We start from the raw sequence: 20243 nt of genomic DNA, 5'->3' as shown, positions 1-20243 counted from the left end.
GACATTAGTACGTCTTTTCACGTAAGCGCGCGAGATTTTACAAAAATCGATTTATTTCCATCACTAATATACGGATTGCCATGATTTAAAAAACAGAGTATCGATAATGAATAACGCTACGCGTCTGCATTCAAAAATATCTATGGAATCTAGAGGTGCATTTTCTGAGTCGATTGAATCTGTCAGCTTGTTCGTTCGTAATTTATTGCGTTTTTAAATAATTTATTAAAAATATTTTAGTTTGGACGGTTAATATTTTGAGGTGACTAATAGTTTTTAATTATATTTCTTCAATATATAAAGTGTTATTTCTTTATGATACTCAGAAAAAAGTACATTTTTCACAGCTTTGAAATAATGGTCAGCGATTTTTACATATTTTTGACGTTTTCAGAAAATGTATATTTAGAAACGCAAATATTTACGTATAACAAAACAATACGATAGTGAATTTCATAATCTTTCCAAAACATTTTTTAGAATGAGGCTACGTTTCCCAAAACGTGAGTTATGGAGCTTTTAACAAAACTCGTGAATAACACAAAAATTTCCGCGTTTTGACAGTTCGCAAAGGGACACAAAGTAAATAAAAGTCCTTTTCTGAGAGGTTAAAAAGATGTGGTTGTGAATATAAGTCTTGAAGAAATCTGTGCTGTAGGAGAGAAGAAACACGAAAATATTTCCACTAATTTCATACAAGATGAAATGAAAGGTTAAATTCTTAATAAAAAGCTTACAAAAACATGGTTTTTTGTCCTTATAAACATGTTTTTTTTACCCCCGAAGCATGTTTTTTTTAGGGGTATGGCATCATTGATCCAGGTGCGTCAATATCTATGAATTGCTACATCTATGGCTAAATCGTGAGTGCTTTATTTATGGGCAGGGTGAGTGGTTTGTTTATGGACATATCGCTATATCTATGGAAAGTTTTCTTGACGGTCCATCATGTCGTTGTCGAGGTACGTCGTGTTATATTTACAAATATACAAATAAATCAAGAATTCTAATCTACATTCTTAAAGTTTTAACATTTATTAATATACCGAGTTTGTAATGAACATGGTTTATTTTACATTTATAACGTCAAATATGGTTATTTTGTGCTCAAAGTTTACATGTCAAAGATCACAAGTATCGACGCATTTGTTATTTTCTATAAAAATACAGTTGTTTCGTTTCGCGTTTTCATGTGATTACATCAGTTTTGTGTTTGTTCTAGCATTTTGCCTGCACCAACGCAGAAGGTATGGGACAGAGATGACGAAAGGAGAAATAACCTAGTTGGCCAACGGATTAACAACTCCTTGGTTGTCACTCAATCGAGTATTCCTCCCTACGGAAAGAGGAAAGGATGGGTGCCACGAACAGAAGACGATTTTGGAGGTAATAAATACTTTTATGATAGTTATATTTCTGGTTATTTCAATTTGAAAACTGACAATGTACCTGAAGCGTTCTAGATGTGATTATTTTAGCCAAACAGCGCTATGGAATAATCCTTTTACAATTATTGGTAAACTTATTATTATTGGAATTAACCTACTGCTTGTAAAGCCGGGAATACACATACCTGTAGCTGGCACACTTGCATGCAAGCTCCTTGCACATGCCAGCTACTATCATGTGTATACGCTAACTTGCATGCCTGTACCTGCCTTGCAAGTAGATTGCACAACATTTGATTTACTGGCATGCAAGTTGAGGGAGGGGACGAGGGGGGCTATGAAACCGGCATGAGTGAACGTCGCGACAGGTACGGGCATGCCAGTAGCTTAAATTAGCAGTAAATTAGCCACACATTGTACTGCCAATTGCAATACGATGATATTTAATTCACTTCGAATGTTTTCCATTGCCATAAAGCTTGAGACTACTCAGTCTCAGAGTGATTTGAGACACGTACTGTCTAGTGACTGGCATGTGTATACGTCTTGCAAATACAGGCATGCAAGGACGCAACTTGCATGCAAGTTTAACTTGCATGTGTATTCTCATTGCGCCAGTAACTTGTACATGCCATTAACATGCATGCAAGCTACTGTTCCATTTTACAGGCATGTGTATCGCCGCCTTTATATTATACTTATGGTTGTTCATATTATATAGGGTTTTCCAATAAGAGGTGTTATTTTGAATAGCCCGCTATTTCGGTAGATGTTACTTTTGAAGCTGTCATTTTTTGACATTTGACAAGTAGAAACTACGCCATTGATAAAAATGGAACGATACACGCTTCAACAACGCATTGAAATTATTAAAATTCACTTGAGTGATCACTTGAGTGAATCAAATGCAAATCATCTTGAGTGATGAGGCCCATTTCCACCTCGGTGGCTTCGTCAACAAGCAAAATTGTCGCATCTGGGGCTCGGAAAACCCAAGAGTTATTGTTGAAAAGCCTCTATCCTCAACGTGTGACTGTTTGGTGCGGTTTATGGTCCGGCGGAGTCATTGGACCTTACTTTTTCGAAAATGAGGCTGGAGCAACAGTTACGGTGAATGGATTGCGCTATCGAGAGATGATTACTGATTTTTTATGGCCGGAATTGGATGGTATTGATCTGGACAACGTTTACTTTCAACAAGACGGCACTATGTGCCACACAAGCAACGAAACCATTGATCTTTTACGATTGAATATCAAAATAACACCTCTTATTGGAAAAGCCTGTAGTTATGTGTTGCTATCTCACTTTCTCTAATGGTAATAATTGTATTTTTTTAAATAATAAGTAATTTGCGTGTATTTACAAATTAAATGTTATTTCTTGATTTTACTAGTGTTTGCTGAGTAATGCACACACACACACGGGGCATTTTGGCACACTTTACTGCAATTTACTTAGCACATGACCTTATTCGACGCGTGACAGCGTAGTACTAAAACTACGAAATCGAAAGCACGAAAATGTTGACATTTCTTTTGCTTGCCACTTTGAGGGTTCTCCAACGTATCTATGTATATTGTATTGCCATTGCCGTACAAAAAAAAAATAATGACTTGATACTACTTTGAAAATGGAATGCCGTTAAATGAATTTTGACATTCACACATAATTTTTTTTGTAAACATTCAAGAGAGGCTACATTTATTAAATAAAATAGTGTTATTAGCGCAAACGATTCTGATTTTGTCCTCTATACAGTTTTCAAAGCAAAAAGTTTGAAATATCATTGCGAAATATTTCAACTCGGATTATATTAGAACACCGGTGACCCATTGGCAATTTCGGTTGTAATAAAAAATTTCACAAATGAAGAATCAGCATTAGCCTTATTATATTTAATTAAAATGTAAATTATTTCAGATGGGGGCGCTTTCCCGGAGATTCTGGTGGCACAGCACCCCATGAACATGGGGCTGCTAGGCAAAGAGATGGGGGGGGCTGCGAAGGTGCTCGCCGTGCGACTGGATGACCAGGGCAGAGTCAAATATGACGCAATAGCCAGGCAGGGTCATGCCAAAGACAAGGTAAAAACATTAATCTTATTTAAACCAGAGTAAAGAGTATAATGCTACTCTCTAAAGCCCAGTTGTTTCGCAAAAATTCAGATGTAATATTGTAATCAAATAGCCATTCAGCGCCATTTTCATTTTTTGACAGTTGAAAGGTCCCCGCTAAAGGCCTATTCTAGCTTTCTTTCAAATTGTATTAAGCTGACAAGCTTAACAACATGATAACTGTCCTCTTCTGGTGTTCATCATCATCATCACTTTTGGCTCTACAACCCCTGGTGGGTCTTGGCCTCCTCAAGAGTCTTCCTCCACTCATCTCCGTCCCGCGCCAGCTCTCTCCAGTTTCAAAGCTCCAAGGCAGACAAATCTTTGAGGACGTTGTCGCTCCATCTTAACCTTGGCCTTCCCAGGCTCCTTCTCCCTATCGGTCTTGAGCTCAGCAGGGACTTTGGTTCTTGATGCTCGGTCATTCTCTCCACATGACCTAGCCACCGAAGTCTTCCCAGTTTTATGAACTTTGTGATGTTTTGCTCCTTAAACAGAGTATAGAGCTCATTGTTATAACGTCTGCGCCAAAATCCTTTTTCTAGAACCGGTCCGAAGATGCGCCTCAAAATTTTCCTTTCAAAAACGTCCAGTGCTCGCTCATTCTTCTTAGTTAGAACCCACGTCTCGGCTGCGTACGTAAGCACTGGTCTAATTAGTGTTTTGTACACTAATACCTTGGTGGTTCTGGAAAGCAGTCTGGATTTTATATGTTTTTGTAGGCGGAAATAGCAGCGGTTTGCATTCACGATGCGCTTCTGGATCTCCTCTGTAGTGTTGTTATTGTTTGTTATCAGGGAGCCCAGGTATGTGAATCTTGGTACCGTTTCAAAATTTTGGCTTCCACATGCGAGAGATGGGGTTTGTTGGGTACATCCTACGGCCATATTTCAAATAATTTGTGAAAGTATGAATATTAAATTCAATTGTGGGTGCCGGGTTTGGGTACCGCCGCCCCGGGAACAATTTATTGGATAGCCAACACCTCTGCCATAGGTCACCACAAGTGGTTTGTACGTTTGGTGATTTAGCAGGGGTTCTGGTCTTGCGATCCATCGCCCCGGGCTGCAGTGGGAGGGATATATTTATATGTCTGTCACTCCTGGACACACTGATCCCTAGATTCCTATACAACCCTCGTACCTTTTACCTTCTCAGAACTTCCTCTCCTTCCTTTCCTTAAAAATGATCCTCCATACAGCATCCCAAAAGATGACACTTCCTGTGTGGGGTTAATATAAAAAACAAAAACAAAAAATCTGAGTTTTGAAGATTAAAAATGACGATTTATGCTTTTTACCAAACTGTTTACCAGATAATATATCTTATTATTCATATATATTTCATATTTAAATCATAAGACGCTTCCCCAGAGCTATCTTGTTATGTTTTCAAAGAGATAATGACCTCAATACTACATTGAAATATTTAATTTTTGCTCTGCAAAATAAATAATTATTACAGTGGTACCTCGACATACGAGTTTAATTCGTTCCGCAACCTTGCTCGTATCTTGAATTACTGGTATATCGATGCAGATTTCCCCATACAAAACAATTAGACTACCATTAATCCGTTCCAACCCCCAAAATGTCACCCCAGTTATTTTTGTTACGTGGTTTTGAATAATAAAAACGTATTTATAAATGACAAATATTTATTGTACAAAAACAAAAAAGAGAATGTAAATAAATAAATTAGATATCCTTACTGGTCTTTGCCCTTTTCGCTACATTTTTCTCGCTTTCACCTGTAGAGAACCTTTATAAATTTGAACTCCTCGAGGGTGTCACCTTCGAGGTTTGGTGGATGAGCAGGGGCATTGTCGAGGATGAGAAGGGCTTGCACGAGTAGGTTTTTTTCCTGTAGATATTTCTTAACAGAAGGTCGAAAACCAGGTTTACCCACTCCACGAAGAACCTTCCTGGTGACCCATGCCTTCAGGTTCGACCTCGTATCTCGAATTTCCCTCGTAACTCAAAGCAAAAAATCACTCGCTCGCAGGCTCGTATCTCGAAAAACTCGTATGTTGGGGCACTCGTATGTCGAGGTACCACTGTATTTCAAAATGAGGTAGAAAATTCTGCGTAAAGCGCAGCCAATGCCGGGGACTTCAGCTAGTTAATTATCAACACTAATTTACTTACATTGTACACTGTATAATTTATTTGTTTTTATATTTATACGAGGGTAGTCTGAAAAGTTTCCGACCTAATAAAGAATTTTTTTTTCTTCATATTTATTTTTCAACATAATCTCCTTGTAAGTCTATACACTTCTTCTAGCGATGCTCCCATCTCTCTAACCCGTCCAAATTGGTGCCTTTCTCTGCAAAATAGTTGTTTACGAATGTGATGGCTTCTTCATTCGACGAAAATTTCTGTCGTCCGATCTCAACTTTTAGCCAAGGGATCCAAAAAAAATCGCTTGGGGCTAGATCTGGTGAGAAAGGAGGGTGGTCAATCAGTTCAAACCGCAATGCGTGGATGTTCGCCATGGAACCAGAGATGTGCAAAATGGGTACCCAAAACCATTTGAAATGCAAAATGGAAATGGGTCAAAACTTTTCCATTTGAAAATGCAAAATGCAAAATGGTTTTTCGAAAAGCATTTCAAATGCAAAATGCAAAATACCTATTTTCAAAATGCATTGAAAATGCAAAATGGTTTCTCAGGTCAAGCAATTAAAATAATTATAGAATTTTTAAACAATTTTGTCATTTAATAATGGACATCAATGTAGAACAAACATATTACATGATGTTTAATCCAAAAACACCACTACTACAGATTATGAAACCACAAAAAATTTGCGCAGGACTAATGTTTCCAACGTAAAAACATAGAAACTGCTATCTAACATTTAATATTACAGCGTCATGGCCTCATGTTCAGTATTTGAATCAGTATTTTTTGTAATGGTATCACTCAATTGCCAGGGCTCCTACCAGGGAGCAACTTGACAAATGTAAATTATCTCTCATAGCGAGGTTGAGGACCGACTGATATTTGGGGCTTATGAAAAAAAGATGAGTGGAGATAGTAGGAAGAATGTTGCAAAAAAGCATTTAAAATGGAAAATGCATTGAGAAAAGCATTTAAAATGTAAAATGCAAAATGGTTTTTAGAAAAGCATTTAAAATGCAAAATGGAAAATACCCATTTTGCATTTTGCATTTCCATTTGAAATGGATTTATTTAAAATAAATCACATCTCTGCATGGAACCTACCGATGTGTGAGACGGCGTATTGTCTTGGTGAAAGAGGTTTTTGTTCCAGAGCAAGCAATCGCGGCACGCAGCGCGCGGTCAACTTTCTCATAACTAAATTTTTAATCAATATGTGAAGAACACATTCTTTAGATATGCTCATAAACAATTATAATAAGATTATGCAATTATTTTATATTTAAAGAATTACTTACCATAATGTAGGTCTTCGTGTGGATTTAATAAAGAACGCCTCTTCTATCTCTCTAACCTTAATTCGACAGTTCTCTAGCATCATTTGATGAACTTAATTCATTGTCACCCAACCTACGGCCACGTTTAAATTCAGCTGCCCAAAATTTCACAGTGATAAATGATGGTGCAGAGTCCCCGTACACAGCGTCCAACTCGTGTTTAATTTGCATAGATGTATTCCCTTTCAAAAACAAATATCTAATGTTTGATACTTGATTTTGTCCATGACTGTCAAACAACAACTCCGCGTCCAAAATGACTAAAGTTTTGGTCGCAAAAAAGCTCCCCAATTTTTGTTGACAAGTGCTGCCATCTTCATGTTGAGGTCGGAAACTTTTCAAACTACCCTCGTATACCTACGTTATACGTATGAGAAATTATCTTATGTCTAGTATTTTGTAACTTCTATCTTTCTGAAAAAATCTTTTTATTGTATCTTCAATTTTCCATTTTAAATCTTTTCATTGTATCTTTAATTTTCCCTTTTAAATCTTTTTATTGTATCTTTAATTTTCATTTTTAAATCTTTTTATTGTATCTTTAATTTTCCCTTTTAAATCTTTTTATTGTATCTTTAATTTTCCTTTTTAAATCTTTTTATTGTATCTTTAATTTTCCTTTTTAAATATTTTTATTGTATCTTTAATTTTCCCTTTAAATCTTTTTATTGTATCTTTAATTTTCCCTTTTAAATCTTTTTATTGTATCTTTAATTTTCCATTTTAAATCTTTTTATTGTATCTTTAATTTTCCTTTTTAAATCTACCTTCCCCTAAAGTGTCCGTTCCTGCTTCCAGATAATCTACAGCAAGGCCAAAGACCTCCTCCCTGCCGATGAGCTGCCTTCGCTGGAGAGGCCTGACGAAGAGGAGATTGCCGACACCACGGAGAGAACTCGCAAAGCGCTGGAGAAGCTGACCAATACCAAGGTGTCGTCAGCGATGCCGGGGCGTTGCGCTGAAAAGAGCGTGAGTTATTTTTTATGATTTTGTTGGTTCCAGGACATTGAAGAAGTGATATATTTATAAATGTTAGGAAGGTTGAATCATTGACCAATAAAATATTTATTCTGACTCCTCAGCTCATCTTGTAGAAATCATTGTGTCTCCCTTACTCTAATGGTGAGAAATATAAACTGAACAGTGCTGAAAGAGAAAAGACCATGCTTTATATTTTAAGGTTCCAATCTCAATTTCAGAAAAAATTATGAAACTCTAAATTTTTTATTAATAACTAGCAGTACCCCACCACGCGTTTCTGTGGCTCAGTCTGTCTGTGCAAACAGAGAAACAATAGCATGTGTTGCTTTTACGTCCAACAGATGGCGCTGTTTTTTTTTCTTTCCAAATATATCTATATAATATAGGTATTTAAAAACACGCGTATTCAAATGCAACATTGTGTCAAAATTTCAAAGCAATGGGTGAAGAACTTTCAGAGATTTAAGATTTTGAATAAAATTAACGAAATGACAAAAAAGTGTGGTAAATGTTTATAATATATTTTTCCAATAAAATGTGTGATTTTAGATCAAGTTCAAATTTTTAAAGCTTTTTTATGTTTGCATTCAACATTTTTATATAAAAAAAATTACGTGTTTAATTTTAATAATAAAATTTGAATGTATATTTCATCACATTTAAAAAACATATTTTAGTTTTCGGATAAGTTCAGAAATATTCCGTTTATTTGGATTTCATCGCCAGGCGGAAATGCTCGGAATTTCATATGCCAGAGGCCTGAGTGGCTAAAGCTTTATTTTGATTTTATATCATTCAATCAGTTGTTTTGGTGAGTGTAGAATTAAATGGTGATCGAGTTACATTAGGTCAAGTATGCCTTCATGTTGGAGAGAGTTCCTGATTTATCTACCTGAGGGAAATACCACTACCGGTGGCTCTATCCTACTGACTTTCTCTTGGCTATCCTCGTAATGAACCATCTGCAGGTCAGAATGGATGTCCACATTGCTATACATTTCTTCTGACTGATTCGTGGATGGTTCTAAAACTCGACAATCATGGAGAGCATTTATTATGATCTATGATCCCAATGGTTATCTTCGTCACCGATAACATGGACTGTTTTATCTCCCGGAAGACTAATTTTCCAATGGTCATGCCGGTAGGGAGAGCTATATTGTTGTAATAGAATCACTTTGGATATTGACATAAACACGAGTTATTCTCAATTAGGGAGGTATTAATTAACCTTTTGAACGCGTTAATTTGCTCCGTTTTATCTATACACGTACGCGGTACATATTTTCAAATACCTATGCACGCAATTAAATGTCAAATTATAGCATTCTGGCATGATTTATTGGACTATATAGACAGAACAGATTATTCTCCACAATATGAAAACAAATCCTCGTGTGTCAACACTCTTAGATGTTTTTAAAAACAAATACATAAATTTCATACAAAGACGTACCGTATCTTTTGAATGTGGTCCCGCCATTCACTCGGCGTGTGTGTACTTAGGTGATAGACACAAGTGGGACACCATGATCACTTATCATTTTTAGTTATGAAAAGTTGTGAATGACATACTAGTACTAACGCCATCCGTTGACAAAAATGTAAACTAAAGGACTAAAAGGTGCGAAGAGGCGCACTTGATTATCGATCTTTTTTTATGAAATACAATTTTATTTTTGAGAAATTCTTGTAGATGTCAGCATCGTGATAGTTCTACGAATGTCCAAGTGAGCAAGAAATACATTTATGACGAAAGAGCGCTGGAATATCGGCTGTCAAAGTTTCCGTATCAACTGTTGATACAGCCGCGTGTGAGTATAGACTTTTTGCCGTAACAACAGTTGATACGGTCGCGTGCAAAGAGTTAAAAGCTTGGAACATATACTATATACTGTTAGCTGCATATTTAAATATTGGCGCCACAGTCATTTGGTTCGCTCTTATGCCGCCAGAGGTGCGCTCTGTCGGCCAACAGGGAAACTACTCCAGCTGCTGTGCGTATCGGCCGGTAAAGAAGGGATTGACTTGACCTGTAGGACACCCGGTTACAGGCGGTCCCGTCCCAACGGCCAACAGCCAATTTCTGGGAATTTGAACTGCACAATGCGCAATGATATAACCTTACTGAATATTATTACTGTCATAGACCGTAAAGACAAGCGTTTTATTATTGCTAACAATACTTACCCTTATGCAGATCATTTGAAATAACATCCTGTTGTACACCATCATGGGACGGTTGGTATATATATATACACTTTGTTATTGCTTTGCAATTTTCTTAATATTAACCCTCTGTCTGCTGTACTGATAATAATAATAATATTTGGCTAATTTATATACCGCCGTTTTGGGGAAAAATCACCTCAAGGGTGCTGATGTTCTTACTTAAATAAATAAAAATATATATATTTGAAGATCAATGGAGCAGAGCTTTAACGGCAAGTTTGTCATTCCTCGCATAAAACCTATTTCAATATTATCTTTAAAAATTAATTAAAATTGTATTTTCTTATGTTTGTCACTTCCATTGTTTAAATTTAGTCGTGTTTGTTTTGTAGGGTCCAGCACAATACATACGCTATACACCGGCACAGCAAGGAGCCGCCTTCAATTCTGGTGCAAAGCAGAGGGTCATCAGGTAATAAACAATTGCATTCTGTCTATTTTCGTTTAGGGAATACATAGCTTCGAGTATCTTACATATATGTACCGCTGATTCACTGATATTTATGAATCTTCCAGAATGGTGGAGGCACAAGTGGACCCAATGGAGCCCCCCCGGTTCGCCATCAACAAGAAGATCCCCCGCGGGGCACCGTCGCCCCCGGCACCAGTGCTGCATTCGCCTCCGCGCCGCGTCTCCGTCAAGCAGCAGCGGGACTGGAAGGTGCCCCCTTGCGTGAGCCACTGGAAAAACGCCAAAGGTACGCCTTAAATCTCAATCTATCATATATATAATAATAAGACTTGTTTCATACCTGATTTTTATTTTTTAAATTGTTAGATAGCCCTGATTTCTCAGCCTAATTACCTTCCATATACCAGCTAGAACTATTCGATCCAAAATTCTTTTCAATTGTAACAACATCAGGACTGAGTCATTTAGATTCTCACTTGTACCTAGATTGCATGCAGTTTGGGAGGCTGGTATGGGTACCGCCGCCCCAGGAACCATTCATTGGATAACTAATATTTCTGCCATGGGTTACCCCATGTGGTTGGCTACGTTTGGTGACCGGGTTCATGGGGTGAGGATTGTCTAGGTCTTGGCGGCAGATGTCTGTCCACCTATTGTGTGGCGTAGATTTGGAGAGACTGGTTGAGGAAGATATTTTTACCTCTCCAGCAAGACTCTTGACCCATAGCCTTGCACTGCAGTGGGAGGGATGAATTCAAACGTCCGTTACTCCTGGACACACTGACCCCCAGATCCCTACCCGCCCTTCTGCTTTTTCCTTCCCAGATTTGTCTCACCTTCTTTTCCTTAAGAAAACCCTCCACACAGCATCCCTCAAGAAGACATAGGCCCTTAGGGAAATTATTTTCCTCAGGGTCTCCTGTGTGGAACTAATGTTAAAAAAAAGTTACCAATAAGGGCTTACAATAATGCTTATCGCCAACTATTCCGCCTACCGAGATACTGCAGCGACACGGAAATGTTCCTGGAGGGACGAGTACATTCTTTCAGAGCGCTTCACATGGGAAGCTTATGGCGCAGACTGCGCCAATCAAGTAACAAAATCATCACTGCCATGGTTGCCTGGATGGAGTCCCCTCTGGAGACGGGAGATGTGCAAATATCCCCGCGGCAATATAACGGCTGTTTATACTCATTTTTGTGTTTATATTTTATCTTTTTTCACTTTAATTCCGCTTTTTTGTGCCTATCGGAATCACCTATGTTATTACCTACCTTATTATTATTATTACTTATCATGTATATTATTTCAAATATGGAATGTATTGCATTGCACTACCCCTGCATACATACTGGAATTTATTATTATTATCATTCATTCTTATTATTATTATTATTATTAATACTTTTACTGAAATAGTAGATATGTTCAATTGATTGGAATATAGTTACAAGAAGAGTATAATGACATACCTTAACTTTATGAGCTACTAGCACTAGAGCCATCTATGCTACATAGCTCCAACTCTCACATATATAATTATTGTGCGTCTATTTTTAAATTATTGGAACGCTAGCCAGACCCAACAGTGGAATGGAGGTTTGTACAAATCTCTGAGGTCTGGGTCAGTTGCACAACTGGGGTAACCTTGCTACGCAGTGAGTTCATTAACATTGCAGTACCTAACTGATATTTCTCTTGACAGGTTACACAATCCCCCTGGACAAGCGCCTAGCCGCGGACGGGCGCGGTCTCCAGCAGGTGCACATCAACGAGAACTTCTCCAAGCTGGCCGAGGCTCTCTACATCGCCGACCGAAAGGCGCGAGAGGCGGTAGAGGCGCGCGCCCAGCTCGAGAGGAAACTGGCACAGCGTGAAAAGGAAAAGAAGGAAGACCATTTGCGGCTGATGGCGCAGAAGGCCAGGGACCATAGAAACGGTAAGAATTATTCATAATTTAATTTATTTTCGTAAGGTACCGATATATTGTACCGAAATCATACTTGAAAATACTTTTTCTAATAAGTGTTCATAAAATAAAATACTGAATATTGAATATTGACTGTTTTCATTTTGTAATTGCTGGAAATAGTGGCTTTGCGTGTTATTTTTTTCATTAGATTTTACTTATTCAGGCGATAGACATTTTTAAATTTTGCCGGACTTCTTCCGACTATGCACCTGGGCTGAAGGAATCAATGCATCAGAGCACTTTCTAATGATATACCGGTGGAACAAACACCGCATTCCCACCTGATGTTTTAAAGATTGCAATACGTCCATTAAGATCTAGCGGATACCTATTATTTCCAGGCCAGAGGTAGGGTGCCCTTGAGTTTTAAACAGTCAGCTTCTGTTTTTTATTTATGGGAGTGCACAAAAAAGAGTGGATAATTGCATTGTTTGCTAGCTATACAATAATGTATGTATTTATTTATTTGTGTAGGTATCAGAACCATCGGTGATACAATAGGCGCCGAAGACGGTATGGAGCTGGAGGGACCGGAAGGTGGAGAGGAAGAACGAGACAGACTGCGTCAGGACAGGCACCGGGAGCGACAGAGAGACAGGAATATCGCCAGAGCAGCACCCGATAAGAGGTATGCATCACTATGATATACGCCGGTTAAATAAGTGGGTTTCACTGTAGATGAAAATTGGAGTTCCTCAGGGTCTCCAATATAGACCTAATTTAATTTAAATAATAAGGAAAACTGTAAAATCATCACATATTATGTATGTCTTATTTTTCTAGCCAAAGACAACAGCAATAATGATGACAATTAGCGACACTTTATTCAGGATATTGTCTTTGTCAAGAAAAATACGAAAGCAAAAAAATTGAAATTAATTTATTTGCGTCTTTTTTATTGCAGATCCAAACTGGTAAAGGACAGAGAAAGGGACATTTCAGAACAGATAGCTCTCGGGCTCCCAGCCAAATCCAATGCCGGTGGAGAGGGACTATTCGACCAGAGATTGTTCAACACTTCAAAGGGAATGGATTCAGGTTTGTACAGAGAATTAGCTAATTAATCATTTTCATCCAAAGAGTATTCTTCCAACGCTTTAACCTCTCAGAAAAGGACTTTTATTTACTTTGTGTTCCTTTGCGAACTGTCAAAACGCGAAATTTTTTGTGTTATTCACGAGTTTTGTTAAAAGCTTCATAACTCACGTTTTGGGAAACGTAGCCTCATTCTAAAAAATGTTTTGGAAAGATTATGAAATTCACTATCGTATTGTTTTGTTACACGTAAATATTTGCGTGTCTAAATATACATTTTCTGAAAACGTCAAAAATATGTAAAAATCGCTGACCATTATTTCAAAGCTGTGAAAAATGTACTTTTTTCTGAGTATCATAAAGAAATAACACTTTATATATTGAAGAAATATAATTAAAAACTATTAGTCACCTCAAAATATTAACCGTCCAAACTAAAATATTTTTAATAAATTATTTAAAAACGCAATAAATTATGAACGAAGAAGATGACAGATTCAATCGACTCAGATAATGCACCTCTACATTCCATAGATATTCTTGATTGCAGACGCGTAGCGTTATTCATTATCGATACTCTGTTTTTTAAATCATGGCAATCCGTATACTAGTGATGGAAATAAATCGATTTTTGTAAAATCTCGCGCGTTTACGTGAAAAGACGTACTAATGTCTTGACCGCTATTATCATATTTACGTCTTTTGACGTTCTAATGTTCCGAGTGGTTAAACCTGCAGAAAGCAATGGCAGTTTTATTCCGTAATGTGCATAACCAGGGGAATTATACATGGTGTCCTGAAACTCAGTACAGGCGGGAAAATGGTGAATTTTAAAGCCTCTATGCTTCAACGCCTTTTAAAAGACATTAAACAGTTGAAATATTAACTAAGGTTTTTTTTTTCAAATTCAAACACCAATGAATTCGAAGACCGCGTGAATATAGTAGTGCCATATGGGAAAATAAAATAAAAATTGCTTGAATTCTGATTTGATTGTTTTCATTGTTATTGTCTTCTTTCAGGATTCGGTGATGAAGAGGCCTATAATGTATACGACAAACCGTGGCGCGAGCAGAATTCTCTGGGCAGCCATCTCTATCGCCCGACGAAGAACGTTGACAAGGATAACTACGGCGGAGATCTAGAAACCATCATCAAGACTAATCGGTGAGTTGTGCATCACTAACTATGAACCATCACGCTGTGCCGCACGGGTAGGCAGAGAGGATAGACTGCAACACAACTCTGTCTCGGCTACACCTTGCTTCTAATTAATTAACTAATTTAATTACCCAACTTAATGTCTAACTGGAGAACGAATCTACTAATAGCCTATTCATTTAATACTTAAAAATAATAGGTATAATATATAAAATATTACAAATATTGCACAATAAATGAATAAGTGAAATTATATAGAAAATAGTAACACAGATTCAGACAGTAATAAACAAGATAATGAAAACATTTACTGGAGAATTTGTCAGCATCCTTACTTTTTCTCACAGATTAACAAGCACAGCATCCCCAAAGATGATATAGGCCCTAAAAGAGATCACTTTTAGGGCCTATATCATCTCCTGTGTGGAGCTATTGTAAAAAATATCAGAAATGAGAAAAAAAATTACTTTGTTTTAAACCACTTTATTGAGTTATTTAGGTCGACCAACTAGTTGGTCGTTGCACTCAACCAACAGAAATATAAAACTATATTTATATTTCCATTGTCCTGAAGAAGGTTGAGTGCAACTGAAACTGGTCAACCTATAAAACTCAATGTGGTTTTAAACAAAGTAATTTTTTTTCTTCATTTATTTAATGTCAAGCCACAAAGTGCTTTCTTCGATAATTAAAAAAATATATATTAAATTTTTGTTTCATATTTTCCTTTTGTATTATTTAATCTAATTACTGTTGTATTCTCTTGCAGTTTTGTGCCAGACAAGGAATTTTCGGGAGCAGAGAAGTGGGCGAGCAGCAGCGCGGCGCAAAGATCCGGTCCCGTACAGTTTGAGAGAGACGGACAGGGAGCTAGCCACCACAGGGAAACTGAACCTGTAAGTATTCTGTGTTATATTGCCTGTTTACCTCCTTGCTCTTCTGGCAGCCTGGTACATCGAACAATCTACAGAAGTGGGCGAGCAGCAGCGCGGCGCAAAGATCCGGTCCCGTACAGTTTGAGAGAGACGGACAGGGAGCTAGCCACCACAGGGAAACTGAACCTGTAAGTATTCTGTGTTACATTGCCTGTTTACCTCCTTGCTCTTCTGGCAGCCTGGTACATCGAACAATCTACAGAAGTGGGCGAGCAGCAGCGCGGCTCAGAGATCCGGTCCCGTACAGTTTGAGAGAGACGGACAGGGAGCTAGCCACCACAGGGAAACTGAACCTGTAAGTATTCTGTGTTATATTGCCTGTTTACCTCCTTGCTCTTCTGGCAGCCTGGTACATCGAACAATGTAAAACAGAGGTTCCCAACCTTATCTGGCTCACCGTTCACTTTCCAAGTATATTGTAGCAAAAATTGCATGTTTTGAAGCACGACCAACCGGTTGGTAGCGTGGTAGTTATTGGTTCCTACTCGGGCATTGCAGGTTTTATCCTTTATTAGTTTAGTCTTCCATCATTGCACAAGCCACATTTTCCACTTATAATGGATGGAAGTGGGTGGATTTTCAACATTCTGAGATTACTTAATTTAATAAATTCAGAAATGTTGCTTTCTGAATGAAAAAAAAGGTTTTATTTTAACCTCAAGACTTTTATTTACTGTGTGTTCCTTTGAGAACTGTCAAAACGTGATAATTTTTGTGTTATTTACGAGTTTTGCTAAAAGCTTCATAACTCACGTTTTGGGAAACGTAGCCTCATTCTAAAAAATGTTTTGGAAAGATTATGAAATCCACTATCGCATTTTGTTGTAATACGTAAATATTTGCGTTTCTAAATCTACATTTTATGAAAACGTCAAAAATATGTATAAAATCGCTGACCATTATTTCAAAGCCGTGAAAAATGTACTTTTTTCTGAGTATCATAAAGAAATAACACTTTATATATTGAAGAAATATAATTAAAAACTATTAGTCACCTCAAAATATTAACCGTCCAAACTAAAATATTTTTAATAAATTATTTAGAAACGCAATAAATTATGAACGAACAAGATGACAGATCCAATCGGCTTAGATAATGCACCTCTACGTTCCATAGATATTCTTGAATACAGACGCGTAGCGTTATTCATTATCGATACTCTGTTTTTTAAATCATGGCAATCCGTATACTAGTGATGGAAATAAATCGATTTTTGTAAAATCTCGCGCGCTTACGTGAAAAGACGTTCTAATGTCTTGACCGCTATTATCATATTTACGTCTTTTGACGTTCTAATGTTCCGAGTGGTTAAACCTGCAGAAAGCAATGGCAGTTTTATTCCGTAATGTGCATAACCAGGGGAATTATACATGGTGTCCTGAAACTCAGTACAGGCGGGAAAATGGTGAATTTTAAAGCCTCTATGCTTCAACGCCTTTTAAAAGACATTAAACAGTTGAAATATTAACTAAGGTTTTTTTTTTCAAATTCAAACAGTGGTTAACAATGTTGTCAAATCCTTAAATAAAATCACTAATTGAACGAACGGTTCAAATGCAAGATTCTTGTGTATGTGCTTGAATTTCAGCCTTCACTTCCCCCTTGTATTCTTTCACCGCCCCCCATTTAACCTCGAGGCCGTCGCAGCCCCCCTGGATCTTGGTAACGCCCCCTAGGGGCGCGGTTCCGTCCCCATTGAGAATCACTGATCTAAAAGAACCCCGTTTATTTGATCAACGAGACATTGAAAACCAAATTTAAAATGTACTAATTCCCGCCTACAGTAGTTATTGTCTCTCACTAATCCGCAACCCCCAAAAACTGGGCAAGTGTCCAATTATGTAGTAATAGCTGTGGATTATTGTGCGTACGTACAAAATAAGCTAAAAATTAAAACAGTCATTTTGTAAAATTTCCTTTTTTATTGTTAGGTTTATATTTTGCGAAAAGATTCAATTTTGTTAATTTATTCAAACAAAAAAGTGGCATAACGAAATGAACTGAAATACATGCGATAAGTTGCTAGAGTACCAAGAGGACTAACCGAAATGTTCTTATCTAATAGTACATAATTATTTACTCTGGTGACTAGGTAAAATGGTCAGATCTAGCAAACTAGATGGCGGTATAAGAACTGAGTGTAAGAGTAAGAAAACCCAACCCGTCAGTGTACTTGGCGCGCGTGTTCAGGCTCACGGCGGTCTACTGAATTAGACATACGAATACCGGTGAATTATAGAGCTTGATTTTGTGCTTTCAACCAATATAAATAATGGCAGATTATAGTAGTTGTCGAAATATTAGAGCGGCAGATTGTATTCTATGACAAAAAAAACTTGAGTTGGCACCAAAGGATAGTGGGTTTGATTCTCTATATTGTCAGGTTAATATACCCCAGGAATGCATTTATTTTTAAATTAAACAAATACCATCCATAAGTCGAACTTTTCAAACCCATGAATAACAATTTTTTTATTTCAGGCCCCCAGCAACAACCGAGCTGACGCTGATTTCGACCCCTTCGGTCTGGATCGGTTCTTGACGGAGGCCAAGAGGGCTGACCGGGTCAGCGGGGGTCCCCCGGCACCCCCGTCCCGCGCCCCCAAGAGGCAGGAACACCACGGGGACTCACACCACAGCAAGAAGGGCAGGAGGGATTAGATCAGGGGGGCCAAAATCAATCTGTTTGATTCTAGTGCTCAAGTCTAAATAATAATATGATACATATTTCATACAATCATCATGTGATAGCTATTTCTGTCTGATTAAACCCTCAAGCCTCTGGCATATTATGTCAGAAGGTCAGAGTATTTCCGCTTTGCAATAAAATCCAAATTAACAGAATATTTCTTAATGTATCTGAAAACTAAAAACTTTTTCAAAGGTGATGAGATACGCTTTCAAATTTTATTAATAGAAATAAATATACAATTTTTGGAATATAAAGATTTTGAATTTAAACAAAAAAAAGTTAAATAAATGATTGAGTTTACTTGTTTTTCTAACTAAAATTACTGATAATGAAATAAATAAAAACACGCACGTCTTATTAGACAAATGTATTCTAAACATTATTTTCACCTTACTTTTTTTTTATTTTATGAAAAAAAATTTTTTTTTCAAATTGCGGTCTAATTTTTTCTTCCCCCCAACATTATTATTTTTTCAAAAATAGAAAGGTTCCAATTAAACGCCGATTCTGGGGCCCATTTCAGCTTTTAATCAAATTGTGATCAGCTGAAAGCATAAGAACATGACCGTAACGCCTGAGGACTAATCGCAATTTGATCAAAAGCTCAAACGGACCGAGAATCGACATTTAACAAAATGGCGCTGATTGGCCATTCGATGACAATATTTTATTTATTATATTTAAAAATTGACACAAACATCCCCTTTGTCAAGATACGAGAAGTGATTGCTGTTTCGCCTGCAGCGGTCTTTGTAAAGCATTTAAATTCATTCGTTCACTAATATCCCTTATTTCTACCAATTATTATTGTATAAAACGACATGAAACATCACAATACCTCGCTCTAAGGTTAAGCAGAGAAGATATAGAGCCACAAATGGTCCAAATTATTTTGGAAAATAAAAAAAAAACTAGTTAATAATTATTTATAAGCTTTGATTAATTTTTTTTCTTAAACTACACACTATACACCGATTCTGTCTGTTTCAGCTTTTGATCCAATTATGTTAGCTGTCACCGGTCATGTTGTTATGCTTGTCAGCTGATCACAATTTGATCAAAGGTTAAAACAGATCGAGAATCGGCGTTTTAGGAGGACCGTTCAAATGTTAAAAATTCAAAATTGCTAAATCAAATTATGAAAAAATCCCACCTTAGAAATGATCACATTATTTGAAGGAGTTCATACAAAATTTGCAATATTTTGTATTTGGAAAAATATAAATATCATTTGAAATTATTATTGTAGATAATTCTGAGTTCGCTTGTCTGTACGATTATTTTTTAAGAGAAAATTAGTGTAAATTAAACTATAAGTTAATTTTTATCTGAAGAAAAAGTTAATAAAAATGTTTACACGGAATTAATTTGAATACTTTTCCTTCCTACTGAAATATGTGGGTCTCTCTAATATTCCTTTCTTTCCTCAAAACGATCCTCAGCATCTCTAAAGATGACATACACCCCGGAGAGGAATCATTTTCTCCTAACAATGTGGAGTTGATATTACATATTATTAACCTTCAGCACGCAAAGATACAAAACAAACTTGGTTTGCTGTGAGGGGTGTTTCTGTTACCCCACTCATGCTATAATCATTTATTTGTAAATTTAATTTCATATTACGTATTCTTATGACATATTAAATGTGTTTTGTGAAGTAATTATCATAATAATATAGTTACTTTTATAAAAAAATTTCATTCGTTCGTCAACGAACAATGTCAAAGGCTGCGGTTGGACTGTCTTTACTGCTTGTGACGAGCGGCGACCCCCTCACGCAGCCTTGGTAATAGCGCGAGTCATAAATGAACCACTCACTAGATCAATATCTTCGGGTTTTTAGTACTGA

General features: G+C 37.0%; 1 protein-coding gene across 2 annotated transcripts; it reads left to right on the top strand.

Annotated features, from left to right (window-relative positions):
• Positions 1 to 880: 880 nt before the first annotated feature.
• Bx42 (Puff-specific protein Bx42) lies at positions 881 to 19758 on the top strand. Of its 2 annotated transcripts, none has more exons than XM_089649645.1 (12): positions 881 to 962; positions 1223 to 1386; positions 3312 to 3475; positions 7768 to 7938; positions 10515 to 10594; positions 10699 to 10880; positions 12301 to 12534; positions 13042 to 13195; positions 13472 to 13605; positions 14625 to 14769; positions 15533 to 15659; positions 18181 to 19758. In XM_089649645.1, exons 1-12 carry the CDS (start codon positions 949 to 951, stop codon positions 18358 to 18360), a joined length of 1749 nt encoding a protein of 582 aa, XP_089505771.1. In that variant the 5' UTR covers positions 881 to 948; the 3' UTR covers positions 18361 to 19758. The 2 variants fall into 2 exon arrangements, with proteins under 2 accessions (XP_089505771.1, XP_089505770.1); XM_089649644.1 differs by having other exon boundaries at positions 15533 to 15826.
• Positions 19759 to 20243: the final 485 nt, after the last annotated feature.

This window comes from Hesperophylax consimilis, chromosome 30 (assembly GCF_061612785.1).
Source record: "Hesperophylax consimilis isolate HC1 chromosome 30, BYU_Hcon_1.0, whole genome shotgun sequence".
Taxonomy (NCBI): domain Eukaryota; kingdom Metazoa; phylum Arthropoda; class Insecta; order Trichoptera; family Limnephilidae; genus Hesperophylax; species Hesperophylax consimilis.
The sequence above is the reverse complement of the archived record's forward strand: the minus strand, read 5'-3'. Positions and strand labels throughout refer to the sequence as shown.

Bases quoted from the DNA above. Each gene is read 5' to 3' on its own strand.
- Bx42 (XM_089649644.1), top strand. The intron at 13,196-13,471 runs GTATGCATCACT...TTTTTATTGCAG, and splicing joins AGAGCAGCACCCGATAAGAG to ATCCAAACTGGTAAAGGACA. The intron at 13,606-14,624 runs GTTTGTACAGAG...GTCTTCTTTCAG, and splicing joins TTCAAAGGGAATGGATTCAG to GATTCGGTGATGAAGAGGCC.